The following is a 24,636-nucleotide window of genomic DNA, read 5'->3' on the forward strand; positions in this document are numbered from 1 at the left end:
ACCCCAGTGCTTACTACAGTGCTTGGCACACAGTAAGCACTTAACAAATACCACAATTATTATTAATTATTACGGAGAGGAACATAAATTGTGCTGGAATATTAGCAATTGGGTGGGCCCGGGGAATATTTTTCCAGTGGTGGGCCAAGAGCTGTGATTTAAAAGGAAAAAGGGCTTCAGTATAGTGAACATGAAGAAGAGATTTCTATTTTAAGAGTACCTAGCTGAGTTCTTTATTACTTGACTTCTCATCATTCTGAGCAATTCATGACTGTTATTCCTGTTTTACAATGCAGGGAAACAGAAGCACGAATAATTCACTTGCTCAGTGTCCTTTATTAAGTCAGTGGCGATATTAGCCAAAGAGCCTGAATCCCAATTCTGAGTAGAAAAAATGATGCCTTTGGCTTGCCTATTCCGAGAAGAGGGCATTGGCTGTATTTCTCTCACCCCAGCTTGCAAGAGCATCAACCAAAGGACGTGAAAGAGAAACAACTCCCCTTCGGGACCCGAGAATAAGTGGTGGGAGAGAGAAAACGAGAGACGTGAATCTCAATTTCCTAGCTTGGGTAATAAAGAAAGCATTGTTATGGAGGATACCCACTATAATCAAAATTTCAGAGACATAGCAAAGCTGCAATATCATATATTAAATTTAAGTGGTACTTTGGAGTCATTATTGCACCAAAGCAATCTGTGTGAAAGCTTATAAAGGTAAAGAGGACTCAATGAGCTGAATAAAGAATAATTAAAAAAAATGCCCAGACAAAGAGCTGGTAACAATTCCTTAAAACTGATAAAAGTCAGGAGGGAAGATATGAAGAAGTACAGCTAAAAATAAATGAAACAGTCTTGCCCCAAGTGTTTTCCCTATACTATTTCATTCATGAAAGCACAACTTGGTCCCTAAAATTCTTTGATAAGAAGCTTCAGAATATCTAATGGGGAAAAATTGCAGGGAGCTTGATAAGTGGACTAATAATCTATGACTCATCTGACATACAAAATCACTAACTTTATCCTAGGATATCTAAATCACTGAAAGGATGCAACAAAGACATTCATTTCTGAGTAACAAATCCCATCTACTGAGTGTTGCCCAGGCAACGGACTGGTTCTGGTGGTTGGTCTGGCTCACACAAACAGGGAATGGAACCAAGGCTGGAGAACCACCATTGTTGGACTTTGAGACAAACACTGTGAGATTTAAGTTTACAGCCTGAAATTCACAGCTTGCATAAATAAGGGTGCACTGCTGTTAAACAATAGAAACAAGGAGACCTTGAGATTGGGTGATGAGCTGGACAAGAGCTAAATAATGGGGGCATTCACTGGCAATCAGTGCTGGTTCAACTGGGAGAAACTCAACTGTGTTGATTTCTTGGGACAGAGGGCAAATGGGGAAAGGTAAGTAGAGGATGATGAAGATATGGAAGAACCATGGATGCTGGCTCAGCTCCAATAAGGAAGACGGGACCTCCGGCAAGAGATCCAGGAGATAGAGGCACGTACTTGTGGGCTAGGGGATATAACTGAGCAGCAAAGGACATGGTGAAGACCTCAGTCATGGCAGTGCAGGGTTTTTAGGCAAGAACCAGATCTCAGTCACGGCAGCATGAGTCTTAAAGGGGAAAATCCATACGCAAGAAAAGCATAGTCAACTTTCAAGAGAACAGAGCTTTGCGGCCCTGGCCCATTTGTGCCTTATCAGGATGAGAGCTGGAGCCAGTCCAGAGTTCCTAGAGTATTTACAGCTGCCTCCTTCACTACTGGGACTACCTTCATCTCCCTATCCCCAAATTAAAAAAAGATCTTTGAATACAGATTTGGATTCTATGTCATCTGATTGGGATGAGTTAGGTTGGCTGCTGAAGGAAGAAGTGGCCCAGGAACAATGATGATAATAATAACATTAATAATAATTGTGGTATTTAAGTGATTAATATGTGCCAGACACTGAGCTAAGTGCTGGCTGGGATTGATATAAAGTAATTGGGTTGGACACAGTCCCTGTCCCACATAGGGACAGTCTTAATCCCCATTTCACAGATGAGGGAACTGAGGCCCAGAGAAGTGAAGTGACTTACCTAAGGTCCCACAGAAGACAAGTGGCAGAGCCAGAATTAGAACCCAGATCCTTCTGACTCCCAGGACTGTGCTCTATTCACTAGGCCATGCTGTCTCTCAATAAAATGAGGAAGATGGAACTAAAGTCCAAAAATGCCACATGGGAGTCGAAGCAGCAGGAATAGATCCAGTTGGAGAGACTGATGAGGAATGGGAATACACAGAGAAAAAAGTAAAGGAGAAGAGTCCACCTGAGAGGGCAGGTAAGGTTATATATACTCCGGGAAGACTGGTGGCTGTGGGAGTGAGGCTTCATCAAAGGCTCACCGGATCTATTGAATGTCTCCATTTAGTTGAAACTCCTTAGTCTGTTCAGGGAACCTGATGAGAGGTCACAACATAATCTGGTTTGCTTTGAGCAAACACTGATATTTATAAAAGGCAGCTGCTGGTGCCTTTCTGGTACCACTAACCCACAGCCCTGGATCAACTGCATAGTCCACCTCCTTCCCTCTTGCATTCAAGCCGCAGAACACTGCTGGCAGAAATCTAAATATCAGGCTATGTCCACTTCAAATTTAACTTTGCATGCTCTAACTCTGCCCTCTCCTCTGCCCAGAAAAACTGTTTCTCCACCCTTATTGACATCCAGGCCCATCACCCTCACCAGTTGTCCCAGACATTTAACTCCATCCGCAGGACCCCAGTTCCCCAGCCTCCCCCATCCCTTTCATTCAATAGCATTTATTGAGCGCTTACTATGTGCAGAGCACTGTACTAAGCACTTGGAATGAACAAGTCGGCAACAGATAGAGACATCCCTTGCCCTCAATGACCTGCCCACCTACTTTATTAAGAAAATTGACCCCTAGTCCATGTCCTGATACTCTTTCCCAAGCATTTAGTACAGTGCTCTGAACACAGAAAGTGCTCTGTCCCAAAGATTAGAGGCCGCTGGGAATTTTTCAACTGTTCAACTACTTTCTAGGGGCCAGAGATAGCCTCAGATGGAGATCTCAGCCATCTCACTGGGTCCCTTGAGGGACTCTGAACCTTAATGAGCAATTCACTCCATAATTTAAATCAGAATTATGGCCGTATTTGTTAAACCCTTACTCTGTGCCAAGCACTGAACTAAGCACCAGGATAGATAAGAGGTAATCAGGTTGGACACAGCCTCTGTCCCATATGGGCCTCATAGTCCAAGGGGGAGGGAGAACAGGTGCTTAATCCCTATTTTACAGATGAGGAAACTGAAGCACCTAAAAGGGAAGTGACTTGCTCAAAGTCATGGAACCGGGCCTCAGTATTGCCAGGTGTATTGGACTTCTGGCAGCCCAAAGCAGCGTGGCTTAGTGGAAAGAGCATGAACTTGGGAGTCAGACGTCATGGGTTCTAATTCTGACTCTGCTGCTTGTCAGCTGTGTGACCTTGGACAAGTCACTTAACTTCTCTGTGCTTCAGTTACCTCATCTGTAAAATGAGGATGAAGACTGTGAGCCCTACATGGGACAACCTGATTACCTTGTATCTTCCCCAGCACTTAGAACAGTGCTTGGCACATAGTAAGTGCTTAACAAATACCAATATTATTATTATTATTGCTATCAATAATAATAATAATAAATATGATTGAATGAATGAATCAGGTCAGACAGTGTCTCTGTCCCAAACAGGGCTCACAGCCTAAATAGGAGGGAGAATAGTTACTGAACCCCCACCTTACAGTCAAGGAAACTGAGTAAGTGATGGAGCCAGGATTAGAAGCCAGGTCCTCTGACTCCCAAGCCTGGGCTCTTTCCATTAAGCCATGCTGCTCCCCATAGGTTGATATGCTTCTTAAATCATTTTAAGTATTCATGTGGGGCACAAAAATATTTGGGAAGGCAATTGGCTAATCGTTTCAAGATGTTCTGGAAAAAAAAATAGGACAACTGAACGTTTTAGACCATTTAAAATAAATAAAAAGAAATCCAGTACTTTTACATTTGCAATTCAAATAACATTATCACTTTCTGTCCCGTCATTATCTCCCATTCATTATCAATCTGTTACAAATATCACAAGGATTGAAAGTTGGAAGCGAGAAGGATCAAAACTGATTAACAAAAGCATGAGAAAACTCTGTTAAATCCAATAAGAAAGAAAAGCAATTTCAGTGACATTAGAAAATGCATTTTTATAAAAAGGTAAAAGCTACAAAGTATAATAGTGAGTGTGAACGAGAACATCTTCTCCTATAAGAACTGTCATAAGAGATTTATCTATACAAATTCTTGGAACATGACTTACAACAGTGCGTCAGTGCTAAAGTTAGCCTCCAAATACTCACTTTTTACATATCTACAATTCTTTCTTTTCCTAGTAAAATATTAGGAAGGATGCAAATGACATTGCCAATGTAGGAAGAATAAACAGTTCTATAGCAAGTCTTCCCGTTTGAATCTGCAAAGGATGGTGGACTGGTGAAATCGGGTAGAGATTCAAGGACACAGTTATATTCACTTTAATACAGGACTGGAAATGTGAAACAACAATCAGTTCATCTATAGTATTTATTGAGTACGTACTGAGTGCAAGGCACTGTCCTAAACACTTGGTTCAGTGCAGCAGAAGCAAGACACATGCTCCTCAGGGAGTAGCTTCAAAACCGATGGTGTCTACTTAGAAATAACTGAAAGCACATGGCCTTAATGTCTGAGAGGGGACTGAGATATGTTAACCAATGAGCACATTCAATTTTCCAGTCTTAAATGAACACTATGAATTTAGCTCTTCAAAGGTGGGAAAAACCCTGTCAAACCCAGTGAAGGACTAGGACTAAAAGCCTGGGCATTAGCTTGAAGTGGTGCACATTGCTGGCCAATATGAGCAAGTGGCTACTACTGTCTGTGCCTGCCCACTTTGAGAGGGAGAGAGACTGCAGCTAGATGTCGGTGGCCTGGGTCAAGCCTGCTCACCCACCCTCCCAGACCCTGCAGCACACTCAAAGGCTTGAGAGAAGGGTAAACTCTTTGAGGACAGGGATTATCAGTCTGTGGCATTTACTGAGCACTTATTGTGGGCTGAACGCTGGACTAAATGCTTGGGAGAGTAGGTAGACATGTTCCCTGCCCACAAAGAGCTTGCAATCTAGAGGGGAGTTTATAGTTTAGAAGGGATTATGCCCACTAACTCTGGTATTCTCCAACTGCCGAGAACAGTGCTCTGCACATAGTAGGTGATCACTAAAAGCCACTGAAAGCATTGTGGCTTAGTGCATAGAGTCCTGGGAGGCATAAAGATTTGGGATCTAATCCTGGCTCTGCCACACGTCTGCTGTGTGACCTTGGGCAAGTTATTTCACTTCTCTGGCCCTCAGGTCACCTGTAAAATGGGGATTAAGAGTGTGAGCCCCATATAGGACTGGGGCTGTGTCCAACCTGATTAACTTGTATCTACCCCCCAGCACTTAGAATAGTGCTTGGCACATAGTAAGCTCTTAACAAGTATTATTAATATTAATAATTATTAATATTTATTATTATGTGAGAAACAGGACCAGTGCCACTACTGCAGAATCAGAGCCACCCTCTGCAGCTCCTACTGCCTGAGATAGCTCTCATAATGAGTGCTCTGTTGCTGCTTCTGGTCCTCAAACTGTGGTCAGTTGGGAAGCAGCATGGCCTAGTGGAAAGAGCTAGGACTCAAGGGACCTGGTTTCTAGTTCCGGTTCTGGCACGTACCTGCTGTGTGACTTTGGAAAGTCACTTAACTTCTCTGTGCCTCAGTCAAATGGGAATTCAATATCTGTTCTCCCTCTTCCTTACAGTGGAGCCCCATGTGGGACCTGATTTTCTTGTGTCTACCCCACCTCATAGTACAGGACTTGGCACAGAGTAAGCATTCAACTAATATCGCAATTATTATGATGTTCCATTCAGAAGAGAGGCAGGGAAGATGAAAGGGAGGCACAGAAAGGAATGGAGGGACTTGCAGAAGGCTTGGAGGGAAGATAATATGCCCTAATAATGTTGCTGAGGGTATAAGATGCAGAAACCTTAACTTTATAGGAAATAAAATCCTAGAGTCTCCTCTTCCCTGCCTCACAGTGACTTATTTACCTGCTCTGGAGCACACTAGTCCCTCTGGCATTAGCCAGAACGGCCAGATGACTGGCCTGGGCTTTCTCAGTTCCAAAAAAATAAGAGCAGAAGTGAGAAAGACTAATTGCAATCTTGAAGCATCTATGTGCACTCGTTAGAGCTCCAGAGCTGTGTGTTAGGACATTGAAGAGGAAGTGAAAAATCTCCAGGTGCCCACCACTAAAAGGAAGCCAGGGGAAATGATGAGGGAATGGGAATCAACTCCATTTTATCTCACTGAAACGAAATGCTGGCAGGGAAGGAAGCTATATATCATACGGGTTGGGATTTCCCCAGGAAGGTCTCTGTGGACTCAAGGACTCAATCCTCTAGCTTTGCAACTTTTCCAGGAAGGCAATGGGGAGAAACTGTCACTCTCCAACTCTCAGAGAATCCTTCCTCCCTACTCCAGGATTTCTCAGTCGACTATAGCCGTTAGAATGCACCGGCTACGCATTCAGCTGCAAGTGCTAACCCTGTTTAGCAAGCCACAAAGATCAGGGAGGGGTTCTTCTTAGCTCCACAAAGTTATCCATCTAGTTTACAAAATGCAAAGCTTTTTTGGCCATTTGGCTATATCACGACTATTGGAACTGCAGTCAACAACAGCTGTGTCATCTGGGGTTCAAGGCGGGTGGCTGCCTTGGGCTGAGACTTGAGATCAAAATCTCAAGTTTTTTAACGAGTCTTCTCCGTAGCACTTCTACATGAAAAGTATGAGAGGCTGGACTTTTTAAGATCGCTGCTCTGTGTCTCAGTTTTCTGATGACGTAGCTTAGGGCTAATATCTTCTGTCCATACTAACTTCACAGGAATGTTTAATTGTCCAATGAGAATGTTTAGGATTTACTCATCATCATTTCCATTTTTCTTTTTTTCTCACTGCATCCTGGTCTGTCTCCCCAACTACACTGGAACCTCAGGGCAGGGGTAGTGTCTTTTATCTCTTTTGTGCTCTCCCAAAAGCTTAGTACAGTGCTTTGCACACAGTAGGCACTCAGTAAACACTAGTGACTGACTGACAGTAAAATATTCTGTAACATCCTTATTATTATGGTTATTATAATATGTGATATATGATTATTATGATAATCATAATAGTAATAATGCACCATACTAAGCACAGAGGTAGGTATAAGCAAATCCAGTTGGACACAGTCCCTGTCCCATCTGGAGCTCACAGTCTTAATCCCCATTTTACAGATGGGGAACTGAGGCACAGAGAAGTGAAGTGACTTGCTCACAGCCACACAGCAGACAAGTGGCAGAGCTAGGATGATTAGAAAGCTTTTGTGCAAGTTTTAAAGTATTAAAAAATACATTTTATGCTCACCTTATATCAATTATTGGGCAAGGGACAGGCACAATTTCTGGACAGAAAATGACTGGGGCTCAAGAAAATTATTCAAGTGATAAAGGGGTTCTTAAAAGAGAAAACAAGTGAGAACCACAACTCTTAAGTCCTCTCTCATCACATCCTATTCACTTTATCTGCACAAGATCAGATGTGAGGACACAGATTTACATTTTGTTTTTGTTTTTTATGGTTTTTAAGCACTTACAGGCCAGGCACTGTTCTAAGCACTAACATAATTAATCCTCATTTTACAGATGAGGAAACTGAGATACAAAGAAGTTAAGTGACTTGCTCAAGGTAACACAGCAGTTGAGTGGCAGTACCAGAAATGGAACCCAAGCCCTATGATTCCTATGTCCACGCTCTAAGTGTCACACTATGCAACACTGCTAAGGCCAGGTTGTCGCAGCAGAGTACAGTTAAACAAAAGGAAGAGCTTTCAGGCATTTAGAAAGAGTGACTAAACACCAGCTAGCTACCCATAAGGTTCTGAAAAATCCAGCCCCTAGAAAGCTTCCAGAAAGGGTTGCAATACTGAATACAGTAGATGTTCACTTGCACAGAAGATTGGCATTTGACCACATGGCTGCTTGATGACTCTTTCTAGTCTGTGATTCTATATACCCAGTATTTTAAAAGGCAAGAAACTCATGATAGGTTTCAAGAATTTCATGCATTTTTATACAGCAGGAAATTAATCAAGAACCAACAAAGCTTGAAATGAAAGATTCTCTATTCCTCTGAAAGGTGCCTGGTGTTCACATTTATCTTCTAGCTAAAAAGATAGAATTAATAAGCCCGTGATTAAGAGTGCTGTGCGCTCATGAGACTATTTTGGCTTGAAGCTAAAGAGAATTGTATGATGCCCGTTCATAATTAAAATTCTCCATTCTAACTTCCTCATAGTGTCCAACAAGCAATTACATGAAGGCAGACTTAACAGTGACAGCATTCTGTGTTTAATTAATAAATCTGGGTCAGTCACATCTGCTCTACACTTTCTAATTGGTGTGATGATGTTTGACTATATGCCTGTTAACCTGGAAAATTCAGAGACTATAAACTCTTCCCAGAGCTCAAAAGAGATAAGGTTAAAGGGTACTTAGAAATTCTAGGGTACATTTAACATGCTGCTCCCAAATGTATTGAAAATTGAACCCCTCTTGTCAAAGGAAACTTCCTTATCTTTCTGTAGGTCTTTAGGGTTAAGAGCAGAATATTGTATGTTCACTGCTGTAGCCTATGAAATACAATGAAAAATGTAGGAAAAGAGGAAGAACTTAATATAGAAAAATTTTATTAAGAAAGTAGAAACTGAAAGAGAACTAAACCAAGTTCTTGAGAAAAATGGCAATCATTTTGAATTTATTTTGGTTTTTATGACCCAATCAAAACCTTATCTCTGATGGACGGCTTTTGGTGACTTTGAAAGATGATAGATGAAATCGATAGGGAGCAGAGTTTAAAAGCACCTAAGCAGATTACCTTCTTCAGGAGTTTTAATAATAACAATAATAATAATATTTAATTGATTACCATATGCAAAGCACTGTTCTAAGCACTGGGACAGATACAAGATAATCAGACCAGACATAGTCCCTGACCCATATATGGCTCATGGTCTAAGAAGAAGGGAGTAGGATTTAATCCCCATTTTACAGATGAGGTAACTGAGCCACAGAGAATTAAGTGACTTCCCCATGGTCACAGAGCAGATAAGAGGCAGAGTCGGAATTAGGATTTAGGTCCTCTGACTCCTGAGCCTGTAACTCTTTCTACCAGGCCATGCTGCTTTACGTGAGTCTTGATCATGGGGTGATTAAAGACCACCAAGTGTCACTTACTAGGCAGTTCAGTAAGTTAAGAACTCTGCTTCCCAACTACTGAGGAAAATGAGGAAAATTTCAGCTGAGGAAAATGCTACATTCTCTCACTAGCCTCTTGCTAACCCTCTGCACAGGGTGACCCTCACCATGTAATAGTGGGGGTGAGGGGAGGATGAAGCAGCCAGAAGGAGGGGAATGCCTCCCTGGGCTCCATTATCCATACTAAAGGCTTCCATTAGGTAATAATAATAACTGTGCCATTTGTTAAGCACTGCGCCAGGCACTTAACTGAATCACTTGGGTGGATACAAACAAATCAGGTTGGACACAGCCCTGTCCCACATGGGGCTGACAGTCTTAATCCCCATTTTACAGATGAGGTAACTGAGGCACACAGCAGAGAAGTGGCAGAGCCAGAAATAGAACCCAAGTCCTTCTGACTCCCAGGCTCATGCTCTATCCACAAGGCCATGCTAAGTCTTCTCACGTGGTGAATAGGCTCTGCAGGAATCCTGAAAACAGCTGGCTAATCCGGAGGTGAAATCTACAGTGGCTACCAAGGCCACCACCTGCTGAGTTATGGCACTAGGGCATGGCATCAACACTACAATAGGAGGAGAATCAGCATGGTGTAGTGGATAGAGCAGGGGCCTTCAGGTCAGAGGTCGTGGGTTCTAATCTCGGCTCTCTTCCTATAATATTATTTCTAATCAATTCAATCGTATTTTTTGAGCACTTACTGTGTGCAAATTACTGTACTCTTGGAATAGTACAATACATCTATAAACAGGCATATTCCCTACCCACAATGAGGTTCCTATCATACTATCATGATGGTACTGGGAGTCAGAAGGTCATGGGTTCTAATCTTGGCTCTGCCACTTGTCTGCTGTGTGACCTTGGCCAAGTTACTTCACTTCTCTGGGCCTCAGTTACCTCATCTATAAAGTGGGGATTAAGACTGTGAGCACCAGGTGGGACAGGAATTATGTCTAACCTAATTTCCTTGTAGTTTACTACAATTCCTGGCACATAGTAAGCACTTCACAAATGTCACACTTATTATTATTATTACTTTGTACAGAAAATTTGGGTGTACCTTTTGTACTATGCAGCATCCCTGCCTGCCTGTTCAACTGGTTTCACTCGACGCCCCAGTGAGAAAATGACTTGCATGAAAGGGGAATTGAAAGTGTAATAATAATGTAATGTTGGTATTTGTTAAGCGCTTACTATGTGCCGAGCACTGTTCTAAGCACTGGGGTAGACATAGGGGAATCAGGTTGTCCCACATGGGGCTCACAGTCTTAATCCCCATTTTACAGATGAGGGAACTGAGGCACAGAGAAGTTAAGTGACTTGCCCACAGTCACACAGCCGACAAGTGGCAGAGCTGGGATTCGAACTCATGAGCCCTGACTCCAAAGCCCGTGCTCTTTCCACTGAGCCACGCTGCTTCTGTGTGAAAACCACTAACACCATGATCAAATTCTTCATGCAGGTTCATATTCTCATGACGCTCAATAAACACCATTGATTGCCTGGACTGAGGCTCGTCCCTCATTCCTGCTGGAAGACCCAATTATCAGTACATATACCATATGTTTAGATACATATACCTTATGATTAGATAAGGGGGCTTCCACAAATAGGTCCTCAAATACAAAGCAGAGTGTGCTGTAGTGTCTTGTTCAGAAAATGAAAGGAAAACTCTCTTTCTTGCTATCGTGCTGCAGACCTCTCTCGCCCATATCCTGCCTCTGGCCTGGAAAACCTTCCCTCTTTATTATCTGACAGACGATCACTCACTCTACCTTCAAAACCTTATTAAAAAACATCTCCTCCAAGAGGATTTCTCTGACTAAGCCCTCATTTCCTCTACTCCCACTTCCTTCTGTGGCCCCCTTGCACTTGGATTTCCACCCTTTATTCACCCACCCCTCGCCCAAGCTCCCCAGCACTTACGTGCATTTCCGGAATTTATTTATAGTAATGACTGTCTTCCTAGGAAACATCTCTATCAACTCTGTTATATTGTACTCTCCCAAGCATGTAGTATAGTGCTCTGCACACAATAAGCACTTAATAAATATGATTGATTGATTGTGATCTTCCTGGAAGGAAGAGCTCTATTCTTGAGCAATTATTTGCTGAAGTGAAGAGAAGCAAGGGTGGCCAAATATTGATAGTCATACACAATTACAATTCAGTTCTATTTTATTTCACCCAAATTATATTAACGCAATGTAATAAGGGTGAGGCCGGGTTCCACTGTCTACCAAAGATGGACATCAGAGGGAGTCATGGGGAAAGATGGTACTAAATTGTACGTGCCTGGGCGGTCCCCGGGGGTCCCAAATGGAGAGCCGCAAGCTGTAGGGTCTGGGGCCTGGGATCCCCACCTGTCATATGGAGTAGAGTGGCAAACTTGGAGCCAGAGAATTGAGGGACAGAATACTATAGTCAGGTCCTGTGTCAGCAGTGGATACAGCATGGGCCTGGGAGTCAGAAGGTCATGGGTTCTAATCCCCCCTTTGTCTGCTATGTGATCGTGGACAAGTCACTTCACTTCTCTGTGCCTCAGTTACCTCATCTGTAAAATGGGGATTGAGACTTTGAACCCCACATGGGACAGGAACTGTGTCCAACCCGATTTGCTTGTGTCCACCCCAGCACTTAGTACATTGCCTGGCACAAAGTAAACGTTTAACAAATACCACAATTATTAAGCCCTGGGTTCCAAATCCAGCTCTGCCATTTGTCTGCTGTGTGACCTTGGGCAAGTCGCTACACTTCTTTATGCCTCAGGTACCTCAACTGTAACATGGGGAATACGAATGTCCAAACTGATTATCTTGTATCTACCCCAGTACTAAGTGCCTGAAACATAGAAAGCACTGAACAAATATCATAAAAAAGGAGTGGGGGTGGTGGGTGGTAGGAGGGTGGAGGAAGAGGACAGAAAAAGTGGAAGAGGCGTCAGGGAGAGGAAGGGAAAAGGAGGGAGAAGGAGGAGAAGGTAAACACTGCTGCTTCTCCTCTTCCTCCACTGACTGGGCAGGGAAGCTGGGCTCAGAGGAGAACGAGCAGAAGATGGCTTTCACCAGGGCTGTCCATACATTGCCAGCTAAAATCCAGATATTTTTCTCTGTTCCAAATCCTCAGGGTAGGGGCAGTCTGCTGGTTGAAGATCTGCCTAGAGCCGCCAGAGTACACTGGCCCAATGAGCAGCACAAGCCCTGCTCAGCTGGGTGTCCTCAGTGGGGGCTGCTCTGAAAGCATCTGGTGCTGCGGCTGTCTTTACCCAGTGGCAAGAGGCAGGGAGGATGAGGGACAGCTCACCCTCAAGGAGAGGCAAAAGTGATGGCTCACCCTCACAGGGCCCTCAGAGGGCCTCAGGCTGGGGGCCACATCCTGCCAGAAGAGGCAGGGCATAGAATTTAGTTCCACACCCCAACTCGACTTCAGCTCCAAGGGCCTGGACCAGCTGGCCCAAGGGGTTGAGGGGGGCGAAGCAAATGCCATCACTCCCACAGTGTCAGATCCACAGAGGCCGTGGGCCCCTAGACCCCCACGGAATGGAAGCCTATGCCTGGGGCCACTGCAAAGAGTGGCACTGACCCCAAGTTTTTGGAGCGGGAGGCGGTGGCAAGGTGGGGGAATCGGAGGGAGGTTGGGACTGGGAGAAGGGTGAGGGGGAACAAGCCAAAGGGCAGAGAAAACCCAGGCAGGGATCAAGACAGAAAGGAACCCAAGATGGAGGTAGAGGGAAAGGTAGAAGACTGGCGAGGAGCAGAGGCAAGGAGAGAGCGGCAGAGAGGAGGAAAGAGAGGGAAAAATGATAAAGGCATTTAAAAATCCAAGTAATACCTCTCAGGTCTCAGCTAAAATATTTGTAAAGGACAGAAGTGAGGTGAATATGGATCTAAAAGGCGGGATGACAGCAAACAACATTCCCTAGTTCTAAGGCCAATTTAATGAAGACTATAATTTAGGAAGCATGTTATTAATACTAACGGCTATTTTTTCTGTTACAAAATTTTGACTGACATCTATATTTTCAGAATACATTACTCATAACCCGACTGATGATGGCGGAGCCTCCCATGGCACAAAGACAGATGAGCTTGGGTCTTTCACAAACACTCAGGAATGGAGAACCTACATAAAATGATTATTATGCTAGTGAACTGTGCAGTGCGATTTGCACTCTCTTAACCCTGCCAGTGGTGATCAGGGTGGAGCAGTGGGTGCAACAAAGCAAGAAAGAGGACGGGTGAGTGACCCACTGCCAAGGGCATGAAATAATTTTAAATGCAAAATCTATTTTCAGCCAAATAATAATAATAATGTTGGTATTTGTTAAGCGCTTACTATGTGCCGAGCACTGTTCTAAGCCTGGGGTAGATACAGGGTAATCACGTTGTCCCACGTGAGGCTCACAGTCTTAATCCCCATTTTACAGATGAAGTAACTGAGGTACCGATAAGTTAAGTGACTTGCCCAAAGTCACACAGCTGCCAGGTGGTGGAGCCGGGATTAGAACCCATGACCTCTGACTCCTAAGCCCATGCTCTTTCCAATGAGTCACACTACTTCTCTAACCACAGCACAATGCCAGTATTGAACTAGAGCACTGAACTAAATGCTGACCTGGCTATTCATTCAATTCGATTTATTGAGTACTTACTGTGTGCAGAGCACTGTACTAAGAGCTTGGAATATACAGTTTGGCAACAGAAAAAGACAATCCCTGCCCAACAATAGGCTCACAGTCTAAAATGAAAAGACACAGCCAAAACTCCTTGTTTGAATATTTTAAAATCACTATGATTACTTACAACCTGAAGCTTAGAAAATAAAGGCATGCTGGCTCAGCATATCATGGCCATGACTGTGGTGAAGATTTGGGCTTGTTTCAGTTTGAATTGCTCAAAGAGCACACTCAGACTCATCAACAGACTGCCCAACAAACATGGGATCACTGAATCAAGGATTTACCCCATTTTACAGGTAACCAATTTCCTAACCAGTCATGGCTACACACTCTCCTAGAGTTGTTCCGCTCACTACATAGATTTTCCATACAAATCAAACAGATTAGGAGCCACTTTAGTTTTGCACCATACCATAATGTCTATATTCTCTAGTGTTTATTTCTCAGCAACAGCCTATATTTTAATTTTGCTAAATTCTTTTTCTGCTTTTTGTTGCCTTTCAAATGGTTTCTTTTTCATGTTTACCATCACAAAGAGTTGTGTGATTCCTTTTATTTTTAATGTATTTTTAAACAATCCAGTTTCATTGATTTCAAACATGATTATTTAGAAAATAAGCTGTTGTTGAACATGTTAAGACTTGAGGCTCAGAGTTCAGAGAACAGAGAGAAATTATATTCTGGATGATAACATTCAATACAGTTAAAGGCACAATGCTAAAAGGATGAAACAATCAATTAATGGTATTTATTGAGCGCTTACTGTGTGCACTCATTCATTCAATCATATTTATTGAGAGCTTACTATGTGCAGAACACTGTATTAAGCACTTGGCAGAGCAATGTACTAAGTACTTGGGAGAGTGCAATACAACAGAGTTTGCAGACATGCACACAAGGAGCTTTCAGTATAGAGGGGGAGATAGACATTAAAATAAATTATGGATATGTACTTAGGTGCTGTGGGGCTGAGGGTTGGGTGAATATCAAATGCTTGTAGGGTACAGATTTAAATGCATAGGCAACCAAGGAGAGAGAAGAAGTTGGGGAAATAAGGGCTTAGTTAGGGATGGTTTCTTGGAGGAGATATGATTTTAATAAGGCTTTGAGGGTGGGGAGAGTGTAGTCTGTAGTATTTGGAAGGGGAGGGAGTTCCAGGCCAGAGGAAGGATGTGAGAAAGAGGTTGATGGTGCAACAGACGAGACTGAGGTACACTGAGTAGGTTGGTGTTGGAGGAGTGAAGCGTGCGGGCTGGTTTGTAGGGAATCAGTAAGGTAAGAGTGAACTGATTGAATGCTTTACAATCAACATTGAGGAGTTTCTGTTTGATGTGGAGGTGGATGGGCAACCACTGGAGGTTCCTGAGGAGTGGGAAGATAAGAACTTAATTTTTTTTTTGACAAAATGATCCAGGCAGCAGAGTAAGGAAGGACTGGAGTGGGGAGAGACAGGAGGCAGGGAAGGAGGTCAGTGAAGAGGCTGATGCAATAGGCAAGACATGAAAAGATGTAAGAATATTTCTAGGAAAAATCTTACCTCTTCTCCATATCTATCCAAATTTTGCAATTTAGTAAAGCTTCCACAAATAGACATATCATCAAAGCTAGACAGGATCTTGTTTATGCCTCCTTCATGTTCTGGTCTTTGCTTCTGTTTAGTCCGAAGAATATCTCCTTGGACCCACAGTAAAGTTTGCTTTCTGTTAATGGGGGAGAAAAATAAACAACTCTTACAGTGAGCCATAACCCTGCATTTCATAGTTTCAAAAAGGGCTGGACACCCCAGTAGCAAACGCTTTAGAGATAGAAGAAAAGGTAATCAGACAAGCAACATATTAACTTCAAATCCTGGTTTAGAAGGAATCCAATCAATCAAGCAAGGGTATTATTAATTGAGCAGTCAGTCAGTCAGTCGGATTTATTGAGTGTTTACTGTGTTCAGAACACTGTACTAAGTGCTTGGGGGAGTATAATATAACAATATAACAGACGTGTTTCCTGCTCACAACTAGCTTACAGTCTAGAAGGGGAGACAGTCATTAATATAAATAAATTACAGATATGTACATAAATGCTGTGGGGCTGTGAGGGAGGATAAATCAAGGGAGCCAGTCAGGGCGACTCAGAAGGGAGCTGAAGAAAAGGAAAAGAGAGTTTAGTTAGGGCAGGCCTTTTGGAGGAGATGTACCTTCAATAAGGCTTTGAAGGTGGGGGGAGTAAATGTCCATCGTATATGAGGAGGGAAGGTGTTCCAGGCCAGAGGCAGGGAGTGGGAGAGAGGTCAGAGGTGAGGCAGATGAGATTGAGGTGCAGTGAGTAGTTAGCACCAGGGCAGCTAAGTGTGTGGCCTGCATTGTAGTAGGAGAGCAGCTCGGTGAGGTAGGAGTGGGCATCGTGTTTGACTGCTTAAAAGCCAATGGTAGGGAGTTTGTTTGATGTGGAGGTTCTTGAGGAATGGGGCAACATGGACTGAAAGTTTCTGTATAAAAATGATCCAGGCAGCATAGTGAAGTGTGGACTGGAGTGGGAAGAGAGGCGGGAGAAAGGTCAGCAAGGAGGATGATTCAGTAATCAAGGTGGGATGGGCTAGGCGCTTGGCTTAATTTGGTAGCAGTGTGAATTTTAGCGAGGTTGAGAAGGTAGAATTGTATGTACTAGTCACTGCTTAATATATACTCAGTAAGTGCTTAATAAATACTACTATGTGATTACTACTACTATCAAGGTCTCCATGAGCCTTGGACCCCGATGCCTTAAATAAAGAACCGGGGGATCCTTAAGGAAGAGGCTGGGACCTGTTACAAGAACAATGATCAGAACCCCAATCTACATTCATCAGCCTTTTTAAGTTGCAGGGCCAGAAGCTGCCTTTCACAAAAATCTGCGTTTGCCCAAGGCAACTAGTTTATGCGGCGTGATCCGCAACATAAGATGAGAGTTACAGGTTGGGAGTCTTCGGCTAAATGGAGACAATCAATAAAGGCTGCCAAAGTTACCGGTTGTATTTCCTAAGTGCTTAGTACAGTGTTCTGCACACAGTAAGCGCTCAACAAATACCACAGATTGACTGACTGATATTAATGGGAGCTAAAAGGCATGAAATGGATGAGGGGGTAAAGGAGAAAAGTAGGAGGCAAAGTGAAAAACTTCCAACACCAAAACAATTAGGGAACCAAAATCCTGAAGCTGCTGCCAAAACAAAGGCTTATGAAATGACATCTTTCCTTTCTTTATACCGAAAGGCCCCATCTCTAAACTACTTAATTTGAACCTGAATATTAAAGCTGAATAATGTGTCAAAGCTGATTTGTGTGTTGCTAAGCAATGCCATATGCAAGTACTTTATAAAAAAAGAAACACTTCATACAAATACTTCTTTATTGACAATGAAAATGACTCTAGCTTTTATTGTGGTGTCTATTACCCCATAAAAGCTTTATTTCAAAAACAATGAGGCAAAACATGTATTTTCAAGGGTTTATGAGTTAAAAATCAAATCCTTTGAAGTTAATTCCAGATGAAACTACTGTATAAGTCTTCCTGTGATCATAGATCATTTTATTATTACTTTCTTAATTTTAGCCCTGAATTTCTAATAACAATTACGGTGACTTATTCAGTCATTTGTGTTGTTTAAAATTCTTGTTCTCAATTAGAAAAATGAGGGCTGGCAGTAGTTTCCAAAGCTAAATCTTATACTCACCATTGCTGAAATTAGCACATTCGACTTTAAACTTGGTTGACTATTGTGTATTTGTATTGTGTACAAGCGCTGAGTACAGTGCTTTGCACAAAGTAAGCATGCAATAAATGATTGAATGAATGATTGTACAAAAATTAACTCTTGCTCCACCCACATTGTTGAAGACACCCAGGGAGGTCTTGCTGTGTTTACAGGGCTGATTATGCTGAGACTCTGCCTCTGAAATTTGCTTTGGGCCCTCTCCACTGCAAATAATAGGAACTTTGCAAATAATAGGAACTTTGTTCCTGGGAATCAGTAGGGCCTCTGGGACTTGATCCAACTACTGCTTCCTTGCCCTTACCCAAGTTAATATGAGAGCCTGTATTTTCACTTTCTTAATTTTACCACTAAGCTTCTAATAACAATTCCTTTGACTAATGAAAAACTATACTACATGGTTTGTTGGACAGAAAGTGGCATGGTCTAATGGAAACAGCCCGGACCTGGGAGCCAGAGCACCTGGCTTCTAAACCCAGCTCCTGCTGCATGAATTTGGGCAAGTCATGTAACTGCTCTGTGTCTCAGTTCCCTCTTCTGCAAAATGGGGATTCAGTACCTGTTCTCCCTCCTAGTGTGAGCCCCTTCTGGGACACAATTATCTTGTATCTACCCCAGTGCTTCATACAGTGCTTGGCACATAGTAAGCGCTTAACAAATACCACAATTACTACTGGAAATTCTTTTAGCTTTTAACTAGAACAAAGAGTAAGCTGGCTTAAACTTCTCCATCCTGCTCCAAGAAAACAAACTCAAAACTCTCCCAAAGGGACTAATTCTGTTGTATACAAAATTTTATCTCGACTTTGTGCAGTCACTTTGAAACTTGGCTTCTCAGTTGAGGGTTCCAATAAATGTTATCTATGTTCCCCTAGAAAACTGTAAAAGCTGTACAGATTTCTTATCCTTTAATACTAAGGCAAATAGTATTAAAATTAATGTTATGGTTCCACATCCTTGGCAAGACTTTTGGAGCTAGAAAATAGTCAAAAGAATAAATCCACCAAATTTAAATCTAAAGGAGCTACAGCTGACAGATAACATTTCTGTATGTGACTTTCGATCAATAGCTTTCAGTCCCCAACCCAAACTAGTCTGTATTTATTCTAGTAATTTAAATCAATATTCTTTGGGATTATTTTTTTTTTTACATCCTGGGCTTCTCTAGTTGCATTCACTTCCTGTAATACAAAAAAAACTTTCAATCCCTAAAACAGGATGATAAAAGTATTTCAAAAATTTCAGTCTAATCCCCCCAGGATCTAAGTGTGCTGAGCACATACATTAAAAATACATCATCCAAACAGCTAACAGGAAAAGCCAATCACCATAATTCCCTTTCAAATACTTACCTAGGATTTCTCAGGGTTTTTCATTTCCTGAATTTACATCCTTGGTATACTACAGTTTCCATAATCACAAAAGAGAAGCAGCACGGCTAGCAGACAGAGCACAGGCCTGGAATTCTGAAGTACCCAGCTCTGCCACTTGTCTGCAGTAAGACCTAGGGCAAGTCACTTCACTTCTCTGGACCTCAGTTCCCTCATTAATTCGACTGTATTTATTGAGTGCTTACCGTATGCAAAGCACTGTACTAAGCATTTGGGAGAGTATGTTATAATAATAATCCATAAAATGTGGATTAAAAGCATAAATCCTATGTGGGACAGGGACTGTGTCCAACCAGATTAATGTGTACCCACCTCAGTGCTTAGAACAGTGCCTGGCACAAAGTAAGTACTTAGTATATATCACAACAATTATTATTATCACTAGTTCAATTACTCAAAATTTAAAGGGAGGTAGTGAGGGTAATTTGCCTTTCTATTAAAAATACAGAATTAAGGCTACTTAAATTATGAAACCCTCTAAAAACTGATCTAAATTTGGATTCACTCTTATTTATGCCTGAAACATCCAGTAACAAACTGAGATAGACTTTTCCATTTATTTTATTGTAAATGATGGAAGTCTTAATAAAGTGAGCTAGTTCCTCCATAATCATATTGAGAGCTGGAGAGTAAGTGGAGAGGCTGATTTATATCTGCAGTCATGGAGAGGATAGAAGCCTTTGTCCATTGGAATTTTAACTCAAGATGAAATATCTTGCCTCCTCTCTAAATCTACCTCCTCCACCTGTGCTTCTGACCCCATCCCTTCATACCTTTTTAAAACACTCACCCTCTTCCTTCCCTCCTTGACTGCCATCTTCAACTGCTCACTTTCTAACAGCTTCTTCCCCACTGTTTTCAAACATGTTTATCCCCTACCCTAAAAAAAACCCCTCTCCCTTGACCCCCACAGATCCTTCCAGTTATCGCCCCATCTCCTTCCTACCATTTCTCTCCAAACTTCTGAGAAAGTTTTTAACACCTGCTGTCTCTACTTCCTATCCTCCTATTTTCTCCAGTCTGGCTTCTGTCCCCTTCACTCCACAGTTAACCAATGACCTTCTTCTCACTAAATCTGACAGCCTCTACTCCATCCTAATCCTCAACCTCTCAGCTGCCTCTGACACTGTAGACCATCCCCTTCTCCTTGAAACTTTATCCAACCTTGGATTCACTGACACTGTCCTATTTTGGTTCTCCTCATATCTCTCTGACCACTCCTTCTCAGTCTCTTTTACTGACTCCTCCCCTCCTCCCACCCTCTGATAGTAGGGGTCAGGAGATATTATAAAATCTTCATCCTGTTCATATGAATTTCAATGGTAACTAACACACTGATACTCAGCCATGGAACGCATAACTGTGGGCAAGTCACAACTTCTCTGTGCCTCAGTTACCTCATCTGTAAAATAGGGATGAAGACTGTGAAACCCATGTGGGACAACCTGATTACCCTGTATCTACCCCAGTGCTTGGAACAGTGCTCTGCACATAGTAAGTGCTTAACAAATACCAACATTATTATTATTATTATATATACCTATTCAATTGTCCCTCAAGGCTCAATTCTAAATCTCTTTTTACTTTCCCTCTACATTCAACCCCTTGGAGAATTCATTTGCTCCCACTGCTTCAGTTCAGTTCCAGCTCTGCCACCTGTCAGCTGTGTGACTGTGGGCAAGTCACTTTACCTCTGTGCCTCAGTTCCCTCATCTGTAAAATAGGGATGAAGACTGTGAGCCTCATGTGGGACAACCTGATTGCCCTGTACCTACTCCAGCACTTAGAACAGTGCTCGGCAAATAGTAAGCGCTTAACAAATACCAACATTATTATTACCATCTCTACACAGATGATCTGTAAGCCTGTCAATGGGCAGGGATTGTCTCTATCTGTTGCCGAATTGTACATTCCAAGTGCTTAGTACAGTGCTCTGCACATAGTAAGTGCTCAATAAATACTACCAAATGAATGAATCTATATCTCCAGTTCTGACCTCTCTCCTTCCTTGTAATCCTGCACTATGTCCTGGCTTCAAGACATATCTACTTGGATGTCTCACCAACACCTCAAATTAAACATGTCCAAAACTGAACTCCTTATCTTCCCCCCAAACCCTGTCCTCCCCATGTCTTTCCTATTTCTGTAGACACCACCACTGACTTCCACTATTCATCCTCCTTCTCGGCCCCACAGCACTTATGTACATACCTGCAATTTATTTATATTAAAGTCTGTCTCCCCCTCTGGATTGTAAGTTCACTGTGGGCAGAGAATATGTCTGATAATTGTGGTATTGTACTCTTCTAAGCATGTAGTACAGTGCTCTGCACAACTAAGTGATCAATAAATACAATGAATATGACTGAATGAATGAATCCTCCCTACCTCACAAGCCCATATCTTTGGCATTGTCTCAACTCATCTCTCTCATTCCACCCACATAGTCAATGTATTACTAAATCCTACACGACACTGCTAAAATCTGCCCTTTCCTCTCCATCCAACTGCTACTCTGCTGATCCAAGAACTTATTTCATGCTGCCTTCACTACTGCTTCTACCTCCTTGCTGACCTCCCTGCCTCCTGTCTCTTCCCACTCCAATCCATATTGCACTCTGCTGCAAGAATCATTTATCAAAACGTTTAGTTCACTCATTCATTCATTCTAATGCTCACTGTGTTTTTGATGGTATTTGTTAAGCACTTACTATGTGTCAAACACTGTTCTAAGCACTGAGATAGGTACACGTTGTCAGACACAATCCCTGCCCTGCATGGGGCTACTTAGAGTAGGAGGGAGAATAGGTATTAAATTCCCATTTTGCAGGTAATAAAACCAAGGCATAGAGAAATTGACTGATGTGCCCAATGGCAGGGCCAGGGTTAGAATCCAGGTCCTCTGATGTCCAGGCCTGGGATCTTTCCATGAGGCCACACTGCTTCTCCATATCTCTAGAAGGCCTTAAAATTGAACAGTTTTCCCATGGGAATGAGAAGCCTCTATTAATAATCCACCAATCAAGATATGCTTCCACCAGTTCATAAGAAGTCATGTTCTAAACTTACTGTCATTTAAATAGCACAAGCTCCCTTACTTTTTCAATGATGCACACTCCCTGAATTTCAGTGATGTTTTCAAAACTGAATTTTCCCCCGAATAGCACTTAAGTACACATCTTTAAACTCTGTTGCTTTCCCCTTCTGGTATTTTATTTGAGCATCAGTTTCCATTGCTAGACTGTAAGCTCCTTGAGGACAGGGATCATGTCAATTAACTCTATCTTCCAAGTGCACAGCCCAGTGCTCTGCACAGAGTAAGTATTCACTAAATTCTATTAATTGAAGGATTTGAAAAATGCATAACTCTTGAATTTGGGGAGATCTAATGAAGTTAGGTTTAACTATAAGCTAATGTTAGCTAATGTTTAACCAGTGTTAAACATGCTAAGGAGTAAATTACATGATTGAAGACAATATCATCCAGAAGAGCCAGTTCTCCACTAAGACAAAGGTTTTTGTTCTTGATGAACCGCAGATTAAGAAACACTGACATTAAAGAATGCCTTGATTGAGGATGTTGGATACGGCCAGAAGAACGCTCCTTAATTCCCCATTAGTTTACAATAGGAGAACTGACTGTAGCTGGAAAAACAGCTTGAACTCCTTCTTGACAAAACTAATGGTCATTTTGCCACCCGAATCCTCCTTGAACTGTTGACTGCCTTTGATATGTAGAACACTCCATTCTCCTGGAAATATGATCCCTGGTTTCTCCAGTATATGCCTATCCTGGTTTTTGCCTACCTCTCTGGCCGATTTTTTTCAGACCCTTTTGCTCGCCCCCACTTCTGCCTCCCATTCCCTAACTGTGGGGGTGCATCTACTGTACTCCACCTAACACTAAATAAAGTGCTCTGCAGAGAGTAATTGCTTAATACATAGTATTGATTGATTGCTTGAAGCTCCATTCTCTATCCCCTTTTACTCTCTGCTCCTATGGCTTCAACTACCACCCCAGTGTGCTGACTGCCAAATCTGCCTCAATTGCACTGACCTTTCTCCTTCTCTTCAATCTCACATATCTTCCTGCCTCCGGAACATTTCTTTACAGCTAGCCTGCTGGCACCTCATACTCAACATATTCAAAACTGAGCTTCTCAGCTTCTCTTCCAAATCCTCTCTTCCATCTCACTTTTTTTGTAATGATATTTATTAAACAGTGTGTCATACACTGTTCTAAGTCTTGGGGTAGACACAAATCAATCAGGTTGGACAAAGTTCCTGTGCCACATGGGTCTCAGAGACTATACAGAAGGGAAAACAGGTATTGAATCCCCATTTTACAGTCGGTGAAACAGGTACAAAGAAGTCAATAGACTTGTCCAAGGTCATTCAGAAGACAAGGGGTGGAACCGGGACTAGAAACCCAGTGCTCTGACTCCCAGGCCCAAGACCACGCTGCTTCCTCTACATCCAAACGACCAAGCTGGTCCAAGTGCCTGTCGTATCCCAACTGGAGTTTCTCTGCTCCAGTCTCTCCCTTCTTGAGCCCATTCTCCACCATGCTGCCCAAATCATTTTTTTCTAAAACATCATTTTACATACATCTCAAAAACCTCCAACGGTTCCCCTTTTCTTTTCATATCAAGCAGAAGCTCCTAACCATCAATCACCTCTCTTCCTCCCACTTATCCACTCTCTTCTCCATATACACCCCAGTTCACAAGCTACATTCCTTTCAAGTGATCTACTCACCAACTCTTGCTTTCATCTCTCTCACTGCCAGCCTCTTCAACACACCCTCTCTCCTGCCTGGAATTCCCTCTCCCTTCACATCTCTCTCCATCTTCAAAGTCCATCTAAATTCGCTCCTCCTCCAAGAGGCCTTTCCCGATCAATATCTCCTCACACCATAGTCACCCCACCTCTGAGCCAATCCACAGGGGCTAGCGAAGCAGGAGGAAGAGAAAGGGATTGCTACAGAGTGAAGCACCTTCCATTCCTTCCCGCCCTTTTCGGACTTGCAGGCATGTTTGCCAATCGGGACAGATGCCATTTTTCTAGATACTGGCAGTAGTGATTGGGCAAAACTTGGTCGATGGGCTAGGTTTTTCTCTATGCCTGGACCTAGGTCACAGGCCATCTTCAGCCAAGCAATCAACCTGCAGTTATGTAACAAATGAGTTTATAAATACCCATAACCTTTATTCCTGGCCCTCTTACAGGAAAATTGGAATAGTCATGACCAGGAATTTTGGTTTTCCTAACTTCAAACAACTAACAGTCTAAGAACTTCTACCTTCTGCCACTTCTCCATTTCTATCACTTCATTTGCACCTTACTCTACTTTTTGTTTGATTTACACTTTGGCCTGATTTCTCCATTGGGTGAAGTGTGAATTCTCATTCT

General features: G+C 42.5%; 1 protein-coding gene across 4 annotated transcripts in view; it reads right to left on the bottom strand.

Moving 5' to 3' along the window:
- Positions 1 to 24,636, bottom strand: part of CDC14A (cell division cycle 14A) — a 191,664-nt gene that overhangs the window by 36,004 nt on the left and 131,024 nt on the right. For all 4 annotated transcript variants that reach the window (XM_029062853.2, XM_029062852.2, XM_029062850.2 and 1 more), the window contains one exon: positions 15,629 to 15,791. In XM_029062853.2, coding sequence (XP_028918686.1) covers positions 15,629 to 15,791 — 163 coding nt within the window. The remainder of the gene's footprint in view (positions 1 to 15,628; positions 15,792 to 24,636) is intronic.

This window comes from Ornithorhynchus anatinus, chromosome 4 (genome assembly GCF_004115215.2).
Source record: "Ornithorhynchus anatinus isolate Pmale09 chromosome 4, mOrnAna1.pri.v4, whole genome shotgun sequence".
In the NCBI taxonomy this organism is placed as follows: Eukaryota; Metazoa; Chordata; class Mammalia; order Monotremata; family Ornithorhynchidae; genus Ornithorhynchus; species Ornithorhynchus anatinus.